The 23163-nt window shown below is 27.7% G+C and overlaps 7 protein-coding genes across 7 annotated transcripts; 4 read left to right on the top strand and 3 right to left on the bottom strand.

Moving 5' to 3' along the window:
* The first annotated feature begins 2011 nt into the window (after nucleotides 1-2011).
* LOC128960615 (unconventional myosin-Va-like) lies at nucleotides 2012-8764 on the top strand. Its single transcript, XM_054306737.1, has 19 exons — nucleotides 2012-2054; nucleotides 2114-2224; nucleotides 2286-2397; nucleotides 2481-2732; nucleotides 2790-3120; nucleotides 3174-3418; nucleotides 3875-4348; nucleotides 4416-4550; nucleotides 4616-6292; nucleotides 6350-6599; nucleotides 6667-6759; nucleotides 6821-7029; nucleotides 7103-7216; nucleotides 7295-7525; nucleotides 7588-7686; nucleotides 7752-7942; nucleotides 8013-8335; nucleotides 8403-8518; nucleotides 8597-8764. The coding sequence occupies exons 1-19, from the start codon at nucleotides 2022-2024 to the stop codon at nucleotides 8740-8742; spliced, it is 5142 nt and encodes a 1713-aa protein (XP_054162712.1). The 5' UTR covers nucleotides 2012-2021; the 3' UTR covers nucleotides 8743-8764.
* A 790-nt stretch (nucleotides 8765-9554) lies between these two features.
* LOC128960426 (nuclear envelope phosphatase-regulatory subunit 1-like) lies at nucleotides 9555-10178 on the bottom strand. Its single transcript, XM_054306500.1, has 2 exons — nucleotides 10118-10178; nucleotides 9555-9990 (listed from the first exon to the last, which is right to left on the bottom strand). The coding sequence occupies exons 1-2, from the start codon at nucleotides 10176-10178 to the stop codon at nucleotides 9614-9616; spliced, it is 438 nt and encodes a 145-aa protein (XP_054162475.1). The 3' UTR covers nucleotides 9555-9613.
* Nucleotides 10179-10244: 66 nt separating this feature from the next.
* LOC128960427 (adenosine 5'-monophosphoramidase HINT1-like) lies at nucleotides 10245-11045 on the top strand. The gene is made up of 4 exons (XM_054306501.1): nucleotides 10245-10361; nucleotides 10558-10588; nucleotides 10660-10733; nucleotides 10810-11045. The coding sequence occupies exons 1-4, from the start codon at nucleotides 10251-10253 to the stop codon at nucleotides 10972-10974; spliced, it is 381 nt and encodes a 126-aa protein (XP_054162476.1). The 5' UTR covers nucleotides 10245-10250; the 3' UTR covers nucleotides 10975-11045.
* Nucleotides 11046-11088: 43 nt separating this feature from the next.
* On the bottom strand, nucleotides 11089-12432 carry LOC128960425 (uncharacterized). The gene is made up of 6 exons (XM_054306499.1): nucleotides 12303-12432; nucleotides 12123-12183; nucleotides 11995-12055; nucleotides 11841-11918; nucleotides 11276-11479; nucleotides 11089-11219 (listed from the first exon to the last, which is right to left on the bottom strand). Exons 1-6 carry the CDS (start codon nucleotides 12430-12432, stop codon nucleotides 11103-11105), a joined length of 651 nt encoding a protein of 216 aa, XP_054162474.1. The 3' UTR covers nucleotides 11089-11102.
* Nucleotides 12433-17388: 4956 nt separating this feature from the next.
* Nucleotides 17389-18681, top strand: LOC128959535 (ornithine decarboxylase antizyme 1-like). The gene is made up of 3 exons (XM_054305511.1): nucleotides 17389-17433; nucleotides 17770-18174; nucleotides 18241-18681. The coding sequence occupies exons 1-3, from the start codon at nucleotides 17409-17411 to the stop codon at nucleotides 18357-18359; spliced, it is 549 nt and encodes a 182-aa protein (XP_054161486.1). The 5' UTR covers nucleotides 17389-17408; the 3' UTR covers nucleotides 18360-18681.
* Nucleotides 18682-18965: 284 nt separating this feature from the next.
* On the bottom strand, nucleotides 18966-20192 carry LOC128959537 (mRNA-decapping enzyme 1A-like). Its single transcript, XM_054305513.1, has one exon. The coding sequence runs from the start codon at nucleotides 20068-20070 to the stop codon at nucleotides 19087-19089; it is 984 nt and encodes a 327-aa protein (XP_054161488.1). The 5' UTR covers nucleotides 20071-20192; the 3' UTR covers nucleotides 18966-19086.
* A 158-nt stretch (nucleotides 20193-20350) lies between these two features.
* LOC128960279 (pre-mRNA-splicing factor ATP-dependent RNA helicase DHX16-like) lies at nucleotides 20351-23013 on the top strand. Its single transcript, XM_054306352.1, has one exon. It carries the CDS (start codon nucleotides 20365-20367, stop codon nucleotides 23011-23013), a length of 2649 nt encoding a protein of 882 aa, XP_054162327.1. The 5' UTR covers nucleotides 20351-20364.
* The last annotated feature ends 150 nt before the right edge of the window (nucleotides 23014-23163 follow it).

Here is a 23163-nt window from a genome sequence, read left to right as displayed (position 1 = left end):
TAAACAAGTTTTTATTTATTAAATTATTTCATATATTTATAATTAAATGTCAAAATATTGTTCTAGAGTTCAAACAAAGGTTTTTAACACAAAAGTATTACTATTTAACTAATTTCCAGATTAAATGATTCACATTTAAAACTAAACCATAAAACCATATTAAGACTATTTTGTATTAATCACATTTTATTATACATTTGTATAAATATACATTAATTTAATTTAATTGTATTTATTATCTTTTATAACTCATTAAAAAATAAATTTTAAATTTTAATATATTTAATACTGTATTACTTGTAATAATTATATGCATCGATAACATTGATTTTCAAATAAATTGTAAGAATCCGAGTAAATAATTGAATTTATTATTCAGTATACACTATATGTAAAGTATATATATAATTATGTATTTATATAACATATTCATGAAATCATTATATTTATTATAACACGAAATTGTTTTTGAAACAAAATTACCAAAAAGGCATTGTTAACAAATATTTGCCATCATATGTGAAATTATTGATTTAAAATATAGATTTACCAATATTTTCCTTAAAATTAGTAAAATATTTGTCAACAATGTGTTTTATTTTTATGTATCAAAACTTTTTTAATAAGTTTGTTAACAATTTATTATAAATTATTGTTTTTTTAATTGTATTATAAATTTATATCATTTTTTATTAAAGTATGGATTATACTGTATTGTAATATTAATGTTGTCTATTGATTGTTATAAAAATGCAATATTTTATTCATTTTCTGTCATAATATTTGAAATAAATGTCAATTAATTTGCAAACAATCATCAATTGGTTTGTATCGTAATAATGGTCGACACATACCATCCATCCATTGTTTATGACAATCGATTATATGCTGTAAGACCTCGTATTTGATGCCATAAACCATCAGTTGTTGAATCGGTTAATAATAAACTGATTTTAAGTCATATCAACTCAAGAATTAATTCAATTAAAAAACAAAGTAAACTGTAATTCAATTATTAATGAATTAAATATTAAAATAAAGTTATTTTTTATAAACAATTTTATTATTTTCAAAATAAAATGTATAAAATTGAAATCAATTATTATTATAACATATAAATGACTAAATATTATAATTTATTTAAAGCATTGATTAACGTATGCATTGAATGCCATTTAAAGCCAAACTCTGTCATCATTTGAGACCCGATTGTAGCGATGGTTAGGATTTAAATGTATTTGTGTTTACATTATGTCTTAAATGATAACATCATTGATGACTACAGACTGTAAGCCAATACTCACTGCAAGTGTTTGTTTTGGTTGTGATTCAGACAACTGTGTGAATCAAACACAACATTATGTCATATCATATGTTATTTAAATACAAATCAATTAATATAATAATATATAATATGATTGACTAATAATTGTGTTAACACTTAATAATTGCAAACATATGACTAATTATATGTATTAATCAAAAACATTGAATTCAATTCACCAAATGTTGTCTTAATATAAAGTTATGTTTCAATTAGTTATTAATACAATATATTATGAGGTGTTGTCACTTGATTTGAGTTAATCAAACAATCTGTTAATTATTTATATTATTTATTATCAATATATTAATCAAATACATCAATACATTCCCATATTTACATTCAAAATGTTATAATATAATTATTAGTTATAAAAAGTGATAAATTTTAATTAATTAATTATCTAAAATAATTAATCATTATTTGAATTCATTATTAATTGATATTTTTTTGCGACAAAACTATATATTTTTTTATATAAAAAGTGAATTTCCTTTTTAAGTATAACTTTTAAAAAATGTATTGAAATATTTGAATGTGATATTCAATATAGGAATATATGATATTTTGATATTAATTATTGTATCAATTAATATAATTGTTTATCAAATTTAATAAACTATTTGTTATTATTTTGATTAAAGACATGACTTTATGATTATTTAGTGATTTAATAAAATAATAATATTTTTTAAAAATGAATTCAGTGTTTCCTGAGTTATATACAAAGGTTTGTCTTAAATGATAATCAAACGATTGAATTACAAACTAAAATATCTGATTATAAAGGGATCCAAAATATGGACTAAACATACGACCGAAGTTTGGCAATGCGTTACCATTAAAATCAATTTCAATCAATCGGACAAAAGTCTGATTGTCGAGGATGAAGACCTACAGGTTTGCCATCAAACAGATGTTATATATTAAGACATTCATTAATAGTTGATTTGATATTTAGGAAATAAGTTTACAAATAAAAGATTTGTCATCATTACCACCGCTGCGAAATCCTGACATATTGATCGGTGCCAATGATCTGACAAGTCTTTCATATCTTCACGAACCGGCGGGTCTGTCATTATACACATTTGTCTTAAACCAAACATAATATTATAATTAATAAATTGAATTTTAAACATAATATTTTAAATAGTGTTACACAATCTTCGAGTCCGGTTTCTGGATCAGTCAGCGATATACACGTGGTGTGGTATTGTCTTAGTGGCTATCAATCCATTTTGTGATCTCGATATTTATGGAGAAGAAACTATTCAAACGTATCACAAATCTCAGGGATCCGCACAATTGGATCCTCATATCTATGCTGTCTCTGAGGACGCCTACTCTAAGTTGGAAAGGGATGATACCAACCAATCTATTATTGTCAGCGGAGAGAGTGGTGCAGGTATTAAACAGTATTTTAATATTAAATTATATTACATATAGATTGATATATAAATAGGTAAAACTGTTTCGGCAAAGTTTGCGATGAGATATTTTGCGTCCATTGCTGGTACCGATTCGTCCAATATTGAGAACAGAGTGTTGGCCAGTAATCCTATAATGGAAGCGATTGGAAATGCTAAGACTACAAGAAATGATAACTCATCTCGTTTTGGAAAATACATACAAATTTTATTTGATAATCAAAGTCGAGCCATAACTGGTGGTAATATGAGGACATACCTTCTGGAGAAGTCAAGAGTTAGCCGACAAAGTGAAGGCGAACGCAATTTTCATATATTTTATCAAATGTGTACTTATGCTCAACAAAACAATCTAAAACATCTCAAGTATTTATATTTATAAGTATTTTGAATCAAAAACTAATTGAAATTATTTTTAGTTTGGATTACGAAACAGAGTTTATATATTTGGGTCAAATAGAGCCGACACAATATGATGATATGACCAGATTTGTTGAGGCCATGCATTGTTTAGGATTTACCGAAAAACAACAAAATCTCATATTTAATGTAATTGCATCGGTATTACACGGGGGCAACATTCAGTTCACTCGTATTGATGATGAAAAATGTTGTATTGAACAACAATCAGAACATCATTTAGAAATATTTTGTCAACTTTTAGGTTTGTTTTTATTATTTTTAACATCAAATATCATAATCATATAAAAATAATAAATACTGGAAACTGTTAATTGTTTATTGTTTAACATAAAATTTTTAAGTTGAATATCTTAGTACTTCTACAATACTCTATTCATATACTGTATATTAAAGTAGTATCCATTGGATAGTTTTACAGTTACCGATAATGATTTTACATATAGATAAATAACTAATTTATACATTGATATATATTTATTTATAAATTAAAGAAAATATTTTTTTTAAAAATAAAATTAAGAATATAAGAATAAACTTATTATTTTACTAAATGAGATTATAAAATTAAAAATTATTTTTTAAATCTTTATAAAATGTATTTAAGAAAATTATTATAATTTTAGATTTTAAAACAAAATTTATTTAAATATCGGTAAAACAATAAAATTAATAATAATATTATTGTATGTATAAACAGATTTGGATCCATTGGCTACAAAACAATGGTTAACTCATAGATTATTGAAGACCGGAGTGAGAGGAGAAATCATTACAAAAACTTTCACTGCAGAGGAAGCCCAAAACGGAAGGGACGCTCTATTGAAATATGTTTACGAAACTCTATTTTCATGGATTGTTAGCCTTATTAATAAAGCTTTGGGACCAACTAATTCAACAATCAATTATCACTTCATTGGTGTTCTTGATATATATGGATTTGAACACTTCGAGATCAATAGTTTTGAACAGTTTTGCATTAATTATGCAAATGAAGTCCTTCAGCAACAATTCAATCAACACGTCTTTAAATTAGAACAAGAAGAGTATGTTCGAGAGGGTATTGATTGGCAATTCATAACTTTTACAGACAATCAACCGGTGATTGACTTAATTGAGTCAAAACCCATTGGTGTCTTATGTCTTCTCGACGAAGAGTGCAAAATGCCAAAAGGTTTGTTTGATTGAGTGATTTATTAATTTCATTGATTTAAATCTAAAATTTCATTTTTATAACTCAGGTTCCGACGAAACGTGGGCCGCAAAGCTTTACTCTCAACTTACTATTGGAGATGTTTTTCAAAAACCTAAATTTGGATCAAAAAATTCATTTATTATTCAACATTTTGCAGATACTGTTATTTACAATGTTGAAGGTTTGCAAAATACTATTGAATTTTGTTGAATATTAATAAAATTATGTTTAATATAATTATTTTAGGTTTTTTGGAGAAAAATAAAGATACCATTATGGAAGAACAAATTGATTTACTCAAGAGATCAGCTGTTGTTGACATTCTTTTTAATGATGGCTTATCCAGTGAACCATTACAGAAATCTGGTGGAAGAGTTAAGATAACTCCTCAACAATCGCAACAAAAACAGCAAAAACAGGCGAAAGCAACTGTTGGCTCACAATTTCGCGACTCATTATTTGCTTTGATGAAGACTTTAAATGCCACTGAACCGCATTATGTTAGATGTATTAAACCAAATGACAATAAGGCTGCCTTCGAGTTTAATAATATTAGAGCTGTTCAACAGTTAAGAGCTTGTGGTGTATTAGAAACTATAAGAATTAGTTCCAATGGATTTCCTTCGAGATGGAGTTATCCAGATTTTGCCAATAGATATCGTGTCCTTAGAGTTGGTGCCCACCGAAAATCTAAAAATATTCAAAAGCCAGTTACTGGACAGACGCCAAAAGCAGCCCCAAGAAAATTGGTTAGAGCCGGTTCCAGCACTTCCAATGAAATCAGAACTCTTTGTGAAGATATTGTCAAAATTGTTTATGAAGAGAAAGTGTTTGCACACATAAGCGGTGATACTCAACCACAAGCACAACAATTATACCAATTCGGCAAAACAAAGATATTCTTCCGATCAGCACAGGTCGCTCTACTTGAGCGCATCAGAAGTCAAAAATTAAAGGAATGCGCTATTCTTATACAACGAATGCTTAGGGGTTGGCTAATGAGGCGCCGATATTTGAAGATTAGATTTACTGTAATGAAACTGCAATGTTATGCCAGAGGTTTTCTTGCAAGAAGACTGTTCATACACTTAAAACAAACAAAAGCCGCCACTATTATTCAGACAAAATGGCGCTCATGGACTGCACGTAACAAATATTTGAAGTTAAAGAGAGCCACAATTGGTATTCAATCCTATTGTCGCGGATTATTAGCTCGAAAACGATTTAATATTATTCGTGAAAATCTTGCGGCCATTACTATACAAAGATATTGGAGAGGATTTACTACGAGAACTGATTATAGAAAGACAATTAAACGCATTATTATTGTTCAGTCAGTAATTCGCAGATACTTTGCTAAGAAAGAACTCAAGAAATTGCGAATTGAAGCCCGAAGTGTTGAACACGTGACTAATCTCAACAAAGGTTTGGAGTTAAAGATCATTGAATTACAACAAAAAGTGGACGAATTGTTTAATGAAAGGAAAGCTCTCATACAAAATGATAATGACATCTCTGAATATAAGAATCAATTTACAAAATTAGAAATGGATATCAAGAACTTGAAGAATGATTTGAAACAAAAGGAATTGGAGTTCCAGACATTAGAACAGGAAATGACAGACGCGAAGAATAATAATGGAAAGTTAGTCAATGAAATACAGAAACATAAAACAACTATTAATCATTTATTGACAAATACTGCCAAAATAAAACAAGAATTTGATCCAAAACTTATCGAAGATGCCGTCCGCGAAAAAGAGAAACTACTTTTGACTAAATTTGAAAAAGAAAAGAAATCTTTAATTGATGAAAGAGAGAATGAAAAGGCTTCCCGACAACAATTACTTCGCAAATATATGGCTCTCGAAGATAAATATCAAAGCGGTATTAGAGGTGAAGATGAAGACGATCGGAGTCCTGGTATGTATTGAATCTTATATTAATTGTCTTTTATTTTAATGTTAATATTTTTTTTAGATATATCGACCGTTTCTTTAATGATGAGATGCAGTGAATTAGAACAGGAGTCCGCAAAATGCAAACAAGAAAACCAAGAAATGAGAGAATTGATCGCAAGTTCGGCTGATTTAGAAGATAATGAAAGAGGAGCTTCACTTCTAGCACAACAATGCGCTCAAATGCAGATTGAATTGGAAAGGTTTAAGGAAGAGAGGACTAACTTAAAGACTATTGTCCTCTCGCAAGAATCTAACATAAAAGATCCCGGGTATAGGTCTTATCTTTATATTTTATAATAACATAATTGAAATTAATTTTATCAATTTAAACAATAGTTCCGAAAGCGAACTCATTTCTGCATTCAAAGCTATAATCAAACAACTGGAGGGAGAACTCGAAGAAACTAAACAAACATTAAGTCAAACTAAGTATATATTTTGTACTATAGTTTTAAGAAATTTTTTTTTAACTAATTTTAAATATTAATAGAAACGAAATGAATTCATTAACGACTGATAACAACAGACAACAGCAATTGATTGGTATTAATAACGAAAATATCAGTGGAAATGGCGCCGAAAATTTGGTGACGCGTTTCAAACAGGAGAACACCGTTTTAAAGGAGAAATGCGAGAAATTGCTTCTGGAAAACAAAAATATGAAAATGGATTTAATGAGACGGAAGATCATCGATAACGGTATCAAAAATCATTTATTACTTTATTTTAGATAATTAACGCTAATTTTATATATATTTATATATTAATATAGAAGAGGATGAGTTAGAAAGTGTTAAATCAAATGATTTACAAAATGCAAATTATATGGGAATGTTTGAATATAAGCAACAAAATGAAGCGCTTTTACTTAAAATTTTAATTCAAGGTATATATCATACAATTAGATAACTTTTAATTTGCAGTTTGTTGTGTTAATTACAAATTAATTTTTTAAATAATACAGATTTGGAGCCCAGTGTTGCTCTTAAATTTCAACCCCATATTCCTTCATATATCCTATTCATGTGCATCCGTTACAGTGATTACAATAACGATGATATTATGGTCAGGAGTTTCATGAATAATACAATTTTATCACTTAAGCGCACAATTAAAAGGAATACAAATGTGGAAACACTTGTTTTATGGCTTTCCAATACTGTTAAACTGATCACTTGTTTAAAACAATTTTCAGGTAATTGTAATTTACTTTTAAACAATTATAACGAATAAGAATAAAAATCTTTTGAATGACAGGCGAAGAACCATTTGGTGAGTTCGATGAGTCGCTCAAGAATTTCGACTTAAGTGAATACAGACAGATGTTTAGCGATATCGCCATTTGGATACATCAAGGTTTGGCTAAATTTTTAAAAATTAATTTCTAACAAAAACACTAACAAATTGTCATTTATTTGTAGGAGTTATTAAACAATGTGAAGAAAGAATCCAAAGTCTTATAGTTCCAGCCATTCTTGAGTACGAAGGACTCGCTTCTTCGGGAATGTATTCGCAAACTTCAATTCAAAGGTCTGGTAGTGTTAGCGGTGACACCGATTCAACACTTTCTCCCTCTCCAACTGAAAAACCGATTGAAACACTAATTAAAGAAGTGATTATTAATTAATTTTAAAAGAAATGAATAATTACTTAATTATTATTTTATTGATTATTGACAATAGCTTTCATACTTGAATCGTATACTTTTGCTTCATGTCATTGATGGCGATATCATTCATCAGATTTTTAAACAACTCTTTTATTTCATGTGTTCGAGTTCTCTGAACAATCTATTGCTACGCAAAGACTTGTGTCACTGGAATAAAGCGATGCAAATAAGGTTTAATTTGTCGTCTTTAGAGCAGTGGTGTAGAGAACAACAGATCCCTAAATGGAACGAATGCGTGGAAAAGTTGGAACCAATCATTCAGGCGACCAAACTGTTACAGACCCGCAAAAGTCAAGAACACATTCAAACCATTGTCGAGATGTGTAACAAACTTAGGTATTATTAAACAAATTATCATTTTATAGTTATATTATAATTATCTTTAAAAATGTTTTTCCATTAGTTCGTCACAAATCATCAAAATTCTTAATCTCTATACGGCTGGAGATGAAGAAAGGATTTCAAGTAATTTCATAAAACAGGTTCAAAAACATTTGATTGAACAAAGAAAGAGTGAAGGTTTGTAATGATTTATTAGTTTTAATTACCGTAATATAGTTTTAATGATACTAATGATTGATTAAATTTAATAATTAGGACCAAATACGACACTATTGATGGACACAAAGTATGCTTTTGCTTTCACAATACCATACATTCCTACGGATGTCAAACTACAGAATATATCCATTCCTCCAGTTTTAGTCAAAAAGGGTTTGGCAACGGTTCTCAAGAAAATATAATATATTTGATTAATTTAATTGATATTCAAAGTTAAATTATTCAAACTATTATTTTTAATTTATTTTTATTTTGTTACCGTAGTCTTAACTATTAATTTAATTTATTTATTATTAATTATCTATAAATCATTCCAACATTTAATTGATTTTTATGAACAATTAATTACCGGTAATTTAATATATTTATCATTAGTTAAATTTATGAAATAACAAAAACTAAGTATACAAATTTTAGTAATGATAGTTAGGTATAAATAAATGCAGTTTTAGATTTTTAATATAATGTTATTAATAATAATTACAATTATTGTAGGATTTTATTGAGATTATTGTTGATATTTCGGCACAATTTTCAAAATTTAAGACTTAGTTTTCTAATTATTCAAAACTTTCAAATATTGTATTATATATATGTATAATACTAACCGGAAAATTGGCCGAAATATACACATATAAAGAGGTATAAAATATAAATAAATATATACATAAATTAATATATTAACTGTTAATCAAATAATACAAACAAATTGTTAATGATTTGAGATTTTATTCATCAAATTTAATATAATGTAAGACTGAAGTTTAATTTATATTTTGTAAATGTCTTAACAATTACTACTTTATAATGTAATTAATTTTGTGCCTAATTTTGCAACAAATATCACATTTCAGAGACTTATTATTTATTAAACTATTAAATTTAATTAACACATATTTATTAGATTTAAAACTTATTTAGTTTTAAAGCTAAATGTATTTTAAATATAAAAATAAAATAAAATATTAAGATATTTACTATTCATTTGAAAGATACCTAAAACTTGATTATATATTGTAAGACACTTGTGATTTGTGGCCAAATGAATGGCAATTAATGTCTGGCCATTGATGACGATCGAGAAGACTGTGAATGAGCCTTAAGTATAAGTCTTCCGCAGTCATCACATGACATGTTAAAGTCGTGCAAAACAGATCTGACTCGCGATACGATGACCTGCGGGGTAACCACTTTTCGGTGGACACCAAATATGAATAAAGTTGTCAATAGTATGCAACTCGTCGTAAAAAACAAATGATTCACAAGAGATTCAATGAATGACACTTGAGATGTGATTGGATCCGACACCCACTGAATACCACCTATAAGTGTGGCTAAAGAGATGACCACTAATAAGATTCTCCATTTGCGGGTCTGTGGCTCCAGACATGCTATCACTTCCGTCAGACGTCTCTCAAAAGCCTTGAGATCTGTTCATCAAATAAATTGAAAGTCAAATAACATTTCAATGACAAACATATTTAATGGCAAAATGGCTTTAAATAGATTTGTGGTAACAATCTGTGATCAATTGGTGAACAAACAATACATTCATACCTTCTTGTGTGACATCACAAGACATAATCGTTTCTTTGGTGTCAGTTTTCAGACCAAACATCACATTCACAGCACAACCGGTAATCTCATAAAAGACGACAAACAGCACAGTCTTCACAACAAACACAACACTATGGCTGACGAAGTGACTAAAGCACAGACAGCACATCCATCCGGTGACACAATATTTGGAAAAATCTTAAGGAAAGAGATACCAACTAATTTCATCTATGAAGACAACAAGGTTTGACTCGTATTGACTTTGATATCATTTTAGTGACCAATCAAGACATATATCATAACTAAGACGTGTTGTTCACTAATTTATTAATAAATAATTGTATTTTCTTTGATTTCATTGATATTGATTGCCATTGATTTTGTGGTCATTTATTATATTAAATGATTTGTAAAAATTTGCCAAATATTTTGTGTGACAGTGTGTGGCCTTCAATGACGTGTCACCGACGGGTAAATCAATTGCTATGAAAACACATGTTATATAAATAACTGACAAAAATGTATTGTCTTTTAATGAACAGCTCCGACACACTTTCTGGTGATTCCTCGCAAACCCATTACTGGTTTATCTGCCGCTCAGGAGGAAGACAAAGAGGTATTCATTTATAACTGGGATATTTAAATACCTATTAATAGTTAATAATTGGAACAATTGTTTTATTATGGATCAGATATTAGGACATTTGATGTTTGTGGCGACAGTTGTGGCCAAACAACAGGGATTACAGGATGGATATAGAGTTGTCGTCAACAATGGTCCCAATGGTTGTCAATCTGTTTATCACTTACATCTGCATGTCATCGGCGGACGACAACTTGGATGGCCTCCGGGCTAATAGTCATAAGCATTGTTCGCCAATTTGTTGCCATTTATTGGAATTAAATGGCATTTATTAGATAATTAACAATTGATTTAATAAATATTTCTATTAATTTGTTTATTTATTTGATATATTAATATAAATCAATTTGTTTGACAACTATTACAACGACTTTTAGTCCAATTTTCGTAATTATTTTCCAACATTTTATTATTTATTGTATTTTCAAAGTGTTGACCGAAATAATCAAATTTTTCTGACTATAAGAATGAAGACATAAATTTAAAAAAAAAATTGATTTTATAATTAGTCTAACCTGTTGTTCATATTGTTTATGAATCAGTTGAGTGATGTCGTGAAATATTTGGTGAATATTGATGTTTGACTTACAACTGCATTCAAAGAATGGCACCGAATATTGTTGAGCCAATTGAAGACCTGATTCGTGGTCAACGACTCGCAGTTGCTGTGCGTCAGACTTGTTGGCCACCAATATCTTCACCACATCTGGTGATGCATTCTAGTCATTGAAACCAATAGTTTGTTTCAATAAAATTTACTTTTGATAATATGTTATCCATTATTTAAAATAATGTATTAATATTAATGTTATATTCTGTAAGTTTTTTAAAACTACTAAAAATATTATTATATTTTATTTTTATTATATTTACAAATAATATCATAATACTGTACATAATTTATTAAACTTAAAAGCCATATATAGTATATTATTTATAAAATGCTTATTTATATACATTTATATTACTTAACTTAATATACTTGATATATACGATACAATGCAATATACTATACGATACAATTGATAAAAACTAAGAGCAAACTCTAACAGATGGTTAAAATATTAAAAAAATAAATACCTCTTCAATGTTATGAAACCAATAGGGAATGTGTTTGAAAGAGTCTATATTAGTCACGTCATACATCAATATAATTCCCTTTATTTTTAAACAACAAATTTGTTTTTAATAATTATGTTAATGTAGTTTATAATTTCAATTATAAATGTCAAACCATAGCTCCTCTATAGTAGGCAGTGGTGAGAGTACGGAACCTTTCCTGACCGGCAGAATCCCTCAAAAATTAATTTATTATTATTATTATTATTTGTATTCTTTTGTATAAAGTATTTAAATTAATACCAAATTTGTAATTTTATAGGAATATCATCTAAATTGATAAGTTTTTGCTTAAAATCAATACCTGTAATTCAAACATAAATAATATACATAAAATTTTTGTATTACCGAAAATATTTGTATATATCTACAAAATATAAATGGATATAAAATTATATTATAATAAAAATGTTTAAATAATACCAATTGTTGAAATATATCCGTCGATGAAATTTTCGTCACAAAATCGATGAACAATACAAGTCTTGCCAACATTACTGTCGCCTAATATAAGTATCTTAAAAGTCAAAGTCTTTTGACTTAATTGTGACATTTTATATACGATATGTTTTATAAATTTACAATAATAATACTAATAATAATACTAATAATAATACTAACTCTATAACTACTATATTGTAGCAATTGTTTAAAACAATAAACACTTTTGTGTATAAATTTTGTCGAAACCTTTTGCCATAACCTCTAATTTATTGATCCATTATTTGGTGAATTTGCGCAAAACTGCATCTCTTTTATTAATGTTTTCAAATTCAAAGGATTGGTTCAACTAATAAATGTTTTATATATAAGTTTGTAGTTTTCTATATTAATCATACAAATCATTGCGGCTATTGTTATAATACTAATAATATTTTTGAATATTGATATTATGATAAAAATATAAAATATGATTATTTTGTTTAATATTTAATAAACATTTGATTAATTAAAATCTCACTAAAAGTCTCTTCTCTGTAATGCATTATTTTATATATACTGTACGACTGACTATACGTTCAATCTCTTTGTATACAACTTATTGCATTTTAAATACAGATTTATTTAATTAACATTTAGTATTAATTAATTTTTGGCTAATTATATATTTGGATATTTTATTTGAGTTTATTTTATGAATATATTTTTAATAATATTAAAATTTAAAAGAATGTGATAATTTTGATTACACTATGCGCCAGATATGTTGCAAATAAGTTTGTTTTATTGAATTTAATGGTTAATAATAACAAAATCACTGGTATTCTGATCACATTTTATATCATCTGAATGTTAGTCACAAATATTGTAATTAAAACTAAATAATTTATTACATTTATTATTTAATTAAAAAAGAAATAAATCTAAACGTATTGTTTTCATATGGATGTTCATCATCGGTGGTCATGAAATCTATGTAATGATCACAAAAAGTCTGAACATTCTTGTAATAAATGACAATATTTTACAGAATCCCTAAGATTTCTAACCCAATCACTCATTGACTTTAGTAACCACTAATCGTTAAGATTATAAAATTAATATCAAATCTATTGGATCCGCTATCCGGTAGACAACCACTCAAAAAATTCTAAAATCGGTGTCAAAGACATTGTTTTGTTTTTATATTAATATTTTAAAAATTGTCTTTAATATGTTATATACATATACAGTAAATACAGTATATTAAACAAAAAAATTGCATATAAAGAATTTGGATATATTTATATCGTTTATATTAAAGAATTATAAATTAAAATGAAAAAAAATAATATTAGTTTTTCTCAATTTTTATGTTTCATTTGAAATTATTAAAATATTTAGTGTACTATATTTTAGAATAGTTGCACTAAATAATGAAATATATCACCATATAATAAATTACCACAACTTTAAACTCATTGTAGTTTAATTAGTATCAATAAAAAGATTAAAAGTTTTCTCATATTTCTGTACTTTTATGTTTGGTTTCAAATTAATTTTAAATTCAAGTTAAAGTGAGTTAAACTGTCATAAAAACTTAGTAAAAAGTAAATAAAAAATATGATGTCATTTATATTAAAAAACAATTTTTTAGTAATAAATCTATATTTTACAAAATAATGCACTTATTAGTTAAAATTGTGACTTAGTTACTAACAAGTCCTATTCATTACATACATTATTATTAATATAATACATGTGATTGTAGTCAATATAAATTTATGTAAATAATGTTTGTATTTGTATTATATTTAACTAAAATCAAAATTTCACAAATTCCTCGAAGAAGTTCGAATATGTCTGTCTGTCTCTGTCTGTCTAAAATTACAGTCAAAAGTTAGTTTGTTAATGCTAATTTTAATATTCTCAACTAATTTATTATGCAATATTCTAATAATGTAAAAAGTAAGTAATCACTAATCAGTGCATTATTTTTCAATAGATTATAATTATTATAAAATAATGGAACTGATTAGTGATTACTTACTTTTACATTATTAGAATATTGCATAAAATATAAAATGTTATATAAATTTTAATACAAATAGTCATAAAACAAACAATGATGTAATTAAGTTAACAGTATTTTTATATTATATTATTTACTATAAAACAAAATATAAATTTCTTAAGTTTACAAATTAAAAAAATATTAAATAATGACTGTCAATATAATAGCAATTTAATGCATAAATATTTTATTAATACAAACAACTTAATTATTGTGAATTCCAATGTTGTTTAAAAATGTATAAATTTTTGTCCGATACCTAATTAAGTTATTGTTTTCAACAATAAAACATACTATTAATTATTTGACAATAATTATTGCAAAATACAGTTTAACTGATAAAGTAATAAAATAATTAGTTATTAAATATAAGATATAATACATAATTAGTTAAATCAAAGGTGTGTTACTATCATATAATTATTGTTTAATATTTTCATTCCTTTAATTATTTTTCCAAATTAATATAATTCCTATATTTAATAAATCCAATTTTCCATAAAGTTTATGCAAATTTTTTTTCAAATATTGAAACTTATAGAACAAATTAGATTAGATTTAATTAACAGATAATAACAATAAAACAGTAATATTTAAGCTAATGATAAATAAGTTTCATTTGATTAATATTTACAAATTGTTGATTAATATAAAACTTTTGTTAAATTCATTGATTAAACTTTGATAAAAACAAAAATATGTTTGTTTTAGTGGGAAATTTATAAGAAACTTCCCTCTGTTTGAATGTTTTCAAAACTATACATATAATAGAAATATCGGAATATTCTGTACTAAAGTTGTGTTGAATGCGAGTGAGTTAGTACTGACGTCACAGTCATAGCACTGGTATATCAAGTGATGAACGACACAGACTTGGCTTCAGTTATGTTAAGACCACTCAAGAGATAACTTATAATAATATTTCTGATATTTTCGGTATGAGTCGTGATATTAATTGTAACTTAAATTGTCAATCAATTAACACTAAATTCAATACAATGCCATCAATTATGACTAACAACCCATCAGAGCTCAGGTATGTCTTAAATTGGTTTTACAATACAATCATATGATTATTGACAACAATATCCATAGCATTGATTGCATACACAAAATGGTTGACAAAAATATTTGTTTTTACTAATCAAATGCTATTTTTTAAAACATTAATTTTATTATTTATTATTCATAATCTATTATTTGATTTATGCTATTAATTGCATTAATTAATTAGTTTATCATATATTTCAATGATTATAATCTATGATATGCTATAAAGTTTTATTTAATAATTGAATTAAAAACAATAGTTTATGTAATTTAATGAAAATATAGTATCAAATGGCAAATAGTGTTAATTGAATGGAAAAAACCCACAAATTGTTTGAATGAGTGGTTGAACTGGTTATACATGTTATGCATATTTGCTATTCATTTCATATAAAGTACTTTTTAACTATATATGCCATTCAATAAACATATTAATTATTACTAAATATCATATACTATACGATTCGTCAAATAAACATTTTTATATCAATAATAAGATATCACTAATCAATACTTGAAATAAATAAAGTTTAGTACTGTATATGCTTTTCATTTTAATTAAAGCAATTTGTTTAACAAATATTGATAAGTCTATACTTTTGCATCAATTATAGGCACAAAAATGTTGTTTACGATTATTTATAATTTATTTATATTTTAAAGATCATTACTCTTGTTTTTAATAAGTAAAATTTATTTTCAAAATTACAAATATTTTATTAAATATTTAACTACTTTTTAAACTTAATTTTATAAATACAGTATATAAGAAATGTGCATATTTTAGTTAGTGTTTATTAATAATTAAATAATAATAATTAAAATATATGAGTTTGTAAAGAGATATACCTATTGATCGCATATTAGTTATGGATTAAAGCATTTGAACAGTAGGTTAGTATTTGGATGGACTGACTAGTAGTCAATGCCATCATTGATAGCACTTTAATATCGATTGTTGAATATATAGCAAAAATAATACATATTTATAGCATTTATAGATATGTTTCAAGTCTTTCCTTTATATTACTTCCCATTTCTTATGAATCGTTATTATTATCACAAATAATTATTTTATTTTAATCAAATTTATCATATTATTGTTTAATCAATTGGTAGACTATAATAAGATATAGCATTATTTCAAGTTAATTAAACTTTTTAAATTTAATATAAATGCATTTAATCAATATGTTGCTTATAGTTAAAATTTAAAGCTATTTAGTTTTTCCTAATATTTGTGAAAACGCATTAATTTTTATCATTAATAGAAATCAGTTTTAAAAATTTTATCAGAAAATATTGATAATATAAGAAAAACTATATAAATAAGTGTTAGTAATTATACTGAAATTATATAACAAATACTTGAAATTGATCAATTGATTAAATTTAGTAATAAAATACTGGTTTAGTCATATCAAATAATATTAAATTAAACTCCTATTTGTTAACTACAGATATATTGGATTAATGTTTAGTCTATTAATTGCTAAATTTATAACAAATGTTATTTAAGTGTTTACTCATTTCAAGTACTTTGTCTTAAGATATATCAGACTTCAAAACAAAGACATAATTTACAGTAAATTTAATAAACATTTAATACAAAAGCGTAAATATAGTTAAATAAAATTAGTAACAAATGTGTAACATTGAAAAACCTTCAAATAAATATATACTGTACGGTATATGTATATCATTTAATCTCTCATATGACATGATTTGCGCAAATCTTATATACACTTATTACTGGATTTTTAAAAAATTGGCTTTAATTCAATTTACTTATATTAGCATTTTTTAAAAATTATTTTATTATTTTTACTATTTTTATACTATTATTTGTCCGACGATTTCAAAATTTATTCAATCGATATTATGTCTAACCTTGAATTAAAGTATTTGATATAATATGTTATATTTTTATGATATTTAAGTGGTATATATATATAGTATAGTATATTGGAAACAAACATTACTATATGACAGATAGTAGCGTATATTCGAGTAATTATGTAATTATACATTATATATATATATATATATATATATATATTGTATATATATATTGATTGGATTATTAATGATTTTATAATTTAGATCATTAGCATATTTTTATAATTTTATAATTTTTATCAATTATTTTAATGATTAATATTAGAATATCAATGAAAAATGCAAACAAACTAAATATAATTGATTAATATAGTATTTATGACTTTTGGTTTGTTAGCATAAATATAATGTAATTTTGTTATAAATAAAATATTATAAATAGATTTAAAAAATATTTTGTGACTAAATAATTGGTTTTAAAATAATGTTAAATATTGTAAATTTCAGTAATATTGGACCCCTTCGTCATTACTGTATTTCCTTGGGTTCGGGGCCTCAGTGGTGCTCCTGATGTCCCCCAAAGTCAACTTATAGATGTAAATCGTGTTTCATCGATATCATTGTCTGAGAGCAACATTTTGGGCAAATATAGGGCTCCGCCGACCATTGAAGAACTGACTAAACAGTCGCGACAAAGTGCTATTAGACTGACATTAAACATCCGGCTTCTGGAGGGACACGACGTTGAATGGAAAGCAATCATTTGGAAAGAAAATCTATTGATTCAAATTCCTAACGGAATATCATTGGATAACTCTAAGGAAGCATTCATTAGTTTACTAGAATTGGCCGAAGAAGAGCTTACCTGTCAAAGAGTGACTGTTTATTTCGATAAAAACAGAAGTGACAGAAGTGAGTCCCACTTAACCATCTCTTCATTTAATACTTTACTAATTTATTTATTAATTTATTTGTTAGATTCATTGATTCGTTTATTTAGTTTTATTGGATTTTCAGTGTTGGCGCCCAATCATAGTATGTCTCCCGAGGACTCCTCAGAAAACATGTTATATATGGCGTATAGTATTTCTGGTTAATTCGTCTAATTATCTAATAATCGCAATCATTCACTATATAATTGATATCATTTGACTTATTTTTAATTAGTTACTATTTCTGTGTTTGTTTTTATATAAAATTTTTATTCATTAAATTTATTCAAAACTCGCAATTCCTAATAATCCATGATATCTATCGGTCGGCGCCCAAAATATCTTAAAATCAAAGTCTTATTCAATATTATATTCATTACAATATTAAATATAAATAGTTGTTTCTCAAACTTAACTGATATCGATGATTAACACGATTATGTACTATTTTAATTTTTATTATTATTATTAATAAATATTAATTTCTTTAAAATATTTATTTATTAATATCTACAGTAATTTAGAGTCCCGTAAACTATTTAATAACATGCAATTAATGGATACAAAAACAATTTCATATATTTACCAACAAATTTATTAGTAAATCAACATAATTGTGAGCAAAATAATGTTAAATTAATTCAATTATATACTGTACGGTATAATCATCTCTAATAAATTTATTTTACCACTGATGCGTTAAAAGTCCAATTTACAGTATTTATATTACGGTACATAATATTGAAAAATATTTCATTAAATTAATGACAGAGTTATATATATAATATAAATGAGTGATTTTTATTTTTCATGTTTGAATGTTGGTTACGAATTAATACAATGTATACCTATATAAGTGATATCATTGATAATTTGACACAAAAATGTGATTTTATTTCTGAACCCCATTTACATAAGCCGTATGTATTGAATGCAAAAAGTCGGCGTCATTTTGAAGTAAATAAACTAAAGTTTGCTTCAACTGTTCCATAGAGAGGACCCCTGATGGCGGCACTTTGTCTTTATTAACCATCAATTGTGGCAAAAAATTTTGATTGTAAGAAGTGTTAACATTGAGGGCCATAGTTTGTGGTTGATTTAGAACCGTTGAACTTTGAACTCCAATTTCTTTAGCGTTAGTTTTTGAGCTCTGATTGGTTAACATCGCTGGTGTTATGACGTCGTCGTCAAGATCTTCCGGGTTTTGTACGAAAGCTTCGGTTGGAATGACAGGCATTGTCTGACCGGCCGTTTGAAACAAATCGTGGACTCGAAGACTCATTTTGTTGATCTTTGCTGTCGGTGTCTGATTGACTATTTGTGTTGATACGTGTGTTGATACTTGTGTTTGACTTCGCTGACCATTATGGCCACCATTTGACGCTAATTTATGAGACTCGTCGCCATTATTATCAACTGTGGCCATAGTAGTCACTGGACATAACTTCTTGAAGATATCATTCAATTGTGTTGAGCTGTTGCTCTCATTCGACAATTTGTTGATAATATTGTTGAGCTGTTGACTGAATTTCTTGCAATCGTTTTCATCGTAAAACCAAATACAGAAGATCTCATTCAATGTGTTTTTATAGAGAAGATACGGTAAAGTGATGTTAATATCAAAGTTGCGGTCAATTGTTTGCAACATATTAGTAGTGTTGAGCCGATTGATGACCACAAAGCTATACTCATCGGGTGGTAATCGGTGGACAATAAACATCGATCCCTCGATCTCTTTGCGCTCCCACTCGGCGTTGTCTTTACTAAACTTATAGACAGCGCACTGACCACACAGTGATATGATCTCATCGATGTTGCGGTCAATCTGTTTCAATGACCGCAAATTAATGCCGTTGTCATCACTCTTGTCATTCATTATCACTGTCTTTAAGTCCTATTAATTATTGTCAAAATATAATCAATTGTTTGTTTAGTAATCAATTGAAATCAATATTAATATAATTGAAATGCACTGCAAATACTACAGTATATTATACAACATATAATACAACAATACATATAGTATTCATAAATTACGTCTATTTTATCATTAATTTATATATTATTTATATTTGTATTTAAATCGAAAAAACATTGAAAAATAGTTTTATAAATATTGATAATAAAGAGTATATTAATAGTAATTATATATTAATTTCAATAATAAGCGATGGATTCGGACGAAGACGAAGAAAGGACTAAAGATTTGAAAGAAAGGGACGAATTCTCACAAAGACTTAAATTGAAAGACAAGAATAAGACGAGAAATATTGCCGTTAAAAATGATAAGAAATCGTACGAAGAAGCGGTCAAACGACTCAAACTCGAAGCCGAAGACCGCAAGAAAATTGTTCCTAAATTGAGAGTTGAGTCGCGAAGACAGTATTTGGAGAAACGAAAGGAAGATAAACTGGCACTTCTTGAGGGAGACATTGCTGACGAAGAGTTTCTTTTCAAAGGTGTTGATCTGTCTGAACGAGAGAAAGCACAGTTCGAATACCACAAGAAAGTGTTGAATTTGGCCAGAGATCATGACAGGGCTAGGGATCAACAAAATGCACAGAGATATCACATTCCCACTGAAGACAAACAACAGCAATACGTTGAAGTTGATGACACAGAAAAGGCACCAAATGCTGAACAAAGAAAATGGGAAGAAGAGAGACTCGGAAGCGCTAGACTTCGGTTTGGTGCCAAAGACGCCAAATCAAAGTCCAAAAAGGAGTACGAATTGGTTGTGGACGCAGAAATTGAATTCGTTCAGTCGCTTACCATTGAAGGCAAAAATTTTGAAGAAGAAGACGAAGAAGTTAAAGATGAGAAAAAGATAAAGAGACAAACTATCGATGAAACGAGACGTTCACTTCCAATATATCCATTTAAAGAGGAACTAATTGAAGCTATCAAAGAACATCAGGTGCTTATCATTGAAGGTGAGACTGGATCTGGAAAGACGACTCAAATTCCTCAATATTTACATGAATACGGATATTGTAAAGACAACAAAAAAGTTGGATGTACTCAACCTCGACGAGTGGCTGCCATGAGTGTGGCTGCAAGAGTGGCTGAAGAAATGGGTGTCAAATTAGGTAATGAAGTCGGATATAGTATTAGATTTGAAGACTGTACGAGTGAAAGAACTGTTCTTAAATATATGACGGATGGTATGCTTTTACGCGAATTTCTGTCTGAACCTGATTTAGCCACCTATTCGGTTATAATAGTAGACGAAGCACACGAAAGGACATTACATACGGATGTCTTGTTCGGACTCGTCAAAGATATTGCACGATTCAGACCTGATCTCAAACTATTAATATCTTCGGCAACACTTGACGCACAAAAATTTAGCGAATTCTTCGACGACGCGCCAGTTTTTCGTATACCCGGCCGTAGATTTCCTGTTGATATCTATTACACAAAAGCACCCGAAGCTGATTATATTGAAGCTTGTGTTGTGACTATTCTACAGATACACGTGACTCAATCGTTAGGTGATGTCTTAGTGTTTCTTCCGGGACAAGAAGAGATTGAACAAACACAAGAAATTTTAACAGAAAGAACTCGAAAATTAGGGTCGAAAATACGTGAACTATTAATTCGACCGATTTATTCAAATTTACCGACCGATATGCAGGCACAGGTGTTTGAACCGACACCACCTAATTCCCGGAAAGTAGTCTTAGCCACAAATATTGCAGAGACATCACTAACAATAGATAACATTTTATTTGTCATAGACCCGGGATATTGTAAACAAAATAGTTTTAATCCGAGAACAGGAATGGAATCATTAACAGTTGTTCCCATTTCAAAAGCCAGTGCAAATCAAAGAGCCGGTCGATCCGGTCGAGTGGCTGCTGGAAAGTGTTTCAGACTTTTTACTGCGTGGGCGTATCAGCACGAACTCGAAGAAAATACCATTCCTGAGATTCAAAGAGTTCATTTGGGAAATGTTGTCCTATCACTCAAAAGTTTGGGTATTAATGATATTTTACATTTTGATTTCTTGGATCCGCCGCCACACGAAACACTTGTATTAGCTTTAGAACAGTTGTACGCTTTGGGAGCACTCAATCATTTGGGTGAACTAACTCGTCTTGGAAGAAGAATGGCTGAATTTCCAGTTGATCCTATGATGTCTAAGACATTGCTTGCATCTGAAAAGTATAACTGTAGTGAAGAGATTGTGACCATCTGTGCGATGTTGAGTGTGAACGCGTCTGTCTTTTATCGACCTAAAGATAAGGCCATTCACGCGGACACTGCGAGGAAGAATTTTTTTCAATTAGGTGGCGATCATCTGATGCTCGTTAACGTCTATAACCAATGGGTTGAATCCGGTTATTCTCGACAGTGGTGTCTCGAAAACTTCATTCAATACAGATCTATGTGTCGGGCAAGAGATGTAAGGGACCAGTTGGAGGGTCTCATAGAAAGAGTTGAGATTGAAGTCAAGTCTAGCAATGGTGACCACATTGCTATCAGGAAAGCTCTAACAGCCGGATATTTCTATCATACGGCCAGACTATCTAAAACCGGTGGACAGTATAAGACAGTAAAGGGTCAGCAGACTGTCCTCATTCATCCCAATTCATCACTTTTCGAAGAGAAGCCTCGTTGGGTTCTCTATCATGAATTAGTCTTAACAACTAAAGAATATATGCGACAAAGTATTGAAATTGAGTCTCAATGGCTTCTGGAAGTCGCTCCTCATTATTATAAAGATAAAGAACTGGAAGACACCACTAACAAGAAAATGCCCAAACAATTGGGCAAATCTTCTAATGACTTGAATCGTGTTTATCCAAAATTATAGTTTTTTTAATAATTTAATTATAACAATATTTTGTTAATAAAATCAAATATATTGGAAATGTTATAATTATCTATTAATTTATTATTAATATGTGATAAATGATTATTGAAGACAATATTTTTTGCTGTAAACTAAAGTACATTATTAACA

This window comes from Oppia nitens, unplaced genomic scaffold (genome assembly GCF_028296485.1).
Source record: "Oppia nitens isolate AA-2021 unplaced genomic scaffold, nextdenovo-longstitch-racon4-pilon3 scaffold4_pilon_pilon_pilon, whole genome shotgun sequence".
Lineage (NCBI taxonomy): Eukaryota > Metazoa > Arthropoda > Arachnida > Sarcoptiformes > Oppiidae > Oppia > Oppia nitens.
The sequence above is the reverse complement of the archived record's forward strand: the minus strand, read 5'-3'. Positions and strand labels throughout refer to the sequence as shown.

Bases quoted from the DNA above. Each gene is read 5' to 3' on its own strand.
- LOC128959535 (XM_054305511.1), top strand. From the start codon at position 17,409: ATGACAGATAGTAGCGTATATTCGA. The intron at 17,434-17,769 runs GTAATTATGTAA...TGTAAATTTCAG, and splicing joins AGATAGTAGCGTATATTCGA to TAATATTGGACCCCTTCGTC. The intron at 18,175-18,240 runs GTGAGTCCCACT...TTTATTTGTTAG, and splicing joins TAAAAACAGAAGTGACAGAA to ATTCATTGATTCGTTTATTT.
- LOC128960615 (XM_054306737.1), top strand. From the start codon at position 2,022: ATGAATTCAGTGTTTCCTGAGTTATATACAAAG. The intron at 7,687-7,751 runs GTTTGGCTAAAT...ATTTATTTGTAG, and splicing joins CGCCATTTGGATACATCAAG to GAGTTATTAAACAATGTGAA. The intron at 7,943-8,012 runs GTGATTATTAAT...TATTGACAATAG, and splicing joins TTGAAACACTAATTAAAGAA to CTTTCATACTTGAATCGTAT.
- LOC128960279 (XM_054306352.1), top strand. From the start codon at position 20,365: ATGGATTCGGACGAAGACGAAGAAAGGACTAAAGATTTGAAAGAAAGG.
- LOC128960425 (XM_054306499.1), bottom strand. From the start codon at position 12,432: ATGTCACAATTAAGTCAAAAGACTTTGACTTTTAAGATACTTATATTA. The intron at 11,919-11,994 runs GTTTGACATTTA...TTAAAAATAAAG, and splicing joins CCTACTATAGAGGAGCTATG to GGAATTATATTGATGTATGA. The intron at 11,480-11,840 runs GTATTTATTTTT...TTCAATGACTAG, and splicing joins GGTTTCATAACATTGAAGAG to AATGCATCACCAGATGTGGT.
- LOC128960426 (XM_054306500.1), bottom strand. From the start codon at position 10,178: ATGTTTGGTCTGAAAACTGACACCAAAGAAACGATTATGTCTTGTGAT. The intron at 9,991-10,117 runs GTATGAATGTAT...TTTGATGAACAG, and splicing joins TTGTGATGTCACACAAGAAG to ATCTCAAGGCTTTTGAGAGA.
- LOC128960427 (XM_054306501.1), top strand. From the start codon at position 10,251: ATGGCTGACGAAGTGACTAAAGCACAGACAGCACATCCATCCGGTGAC. The intron at 10,362-10,557 runs GTTTGACTCGTA...TTTGTGTGACAG, and splicing joins TCATCTATGAAGACAACAAG to TGTGTGGCCTTCAATGACGT. The intron at 10,734-10,809 runs GTATTCATTTAT...ATTATGGATCAG, and splicing joins CTCAGGAGGAAGACAAAGAG to ATATTAGGACATTTGATGTT.
- LOC128959537 (XM_054305513.1), bottom strand. From the start codon at position 20,070: ATGAATGACAAGAGTGATGACAACGGCATTAATTTGCGGTCATTGAAA.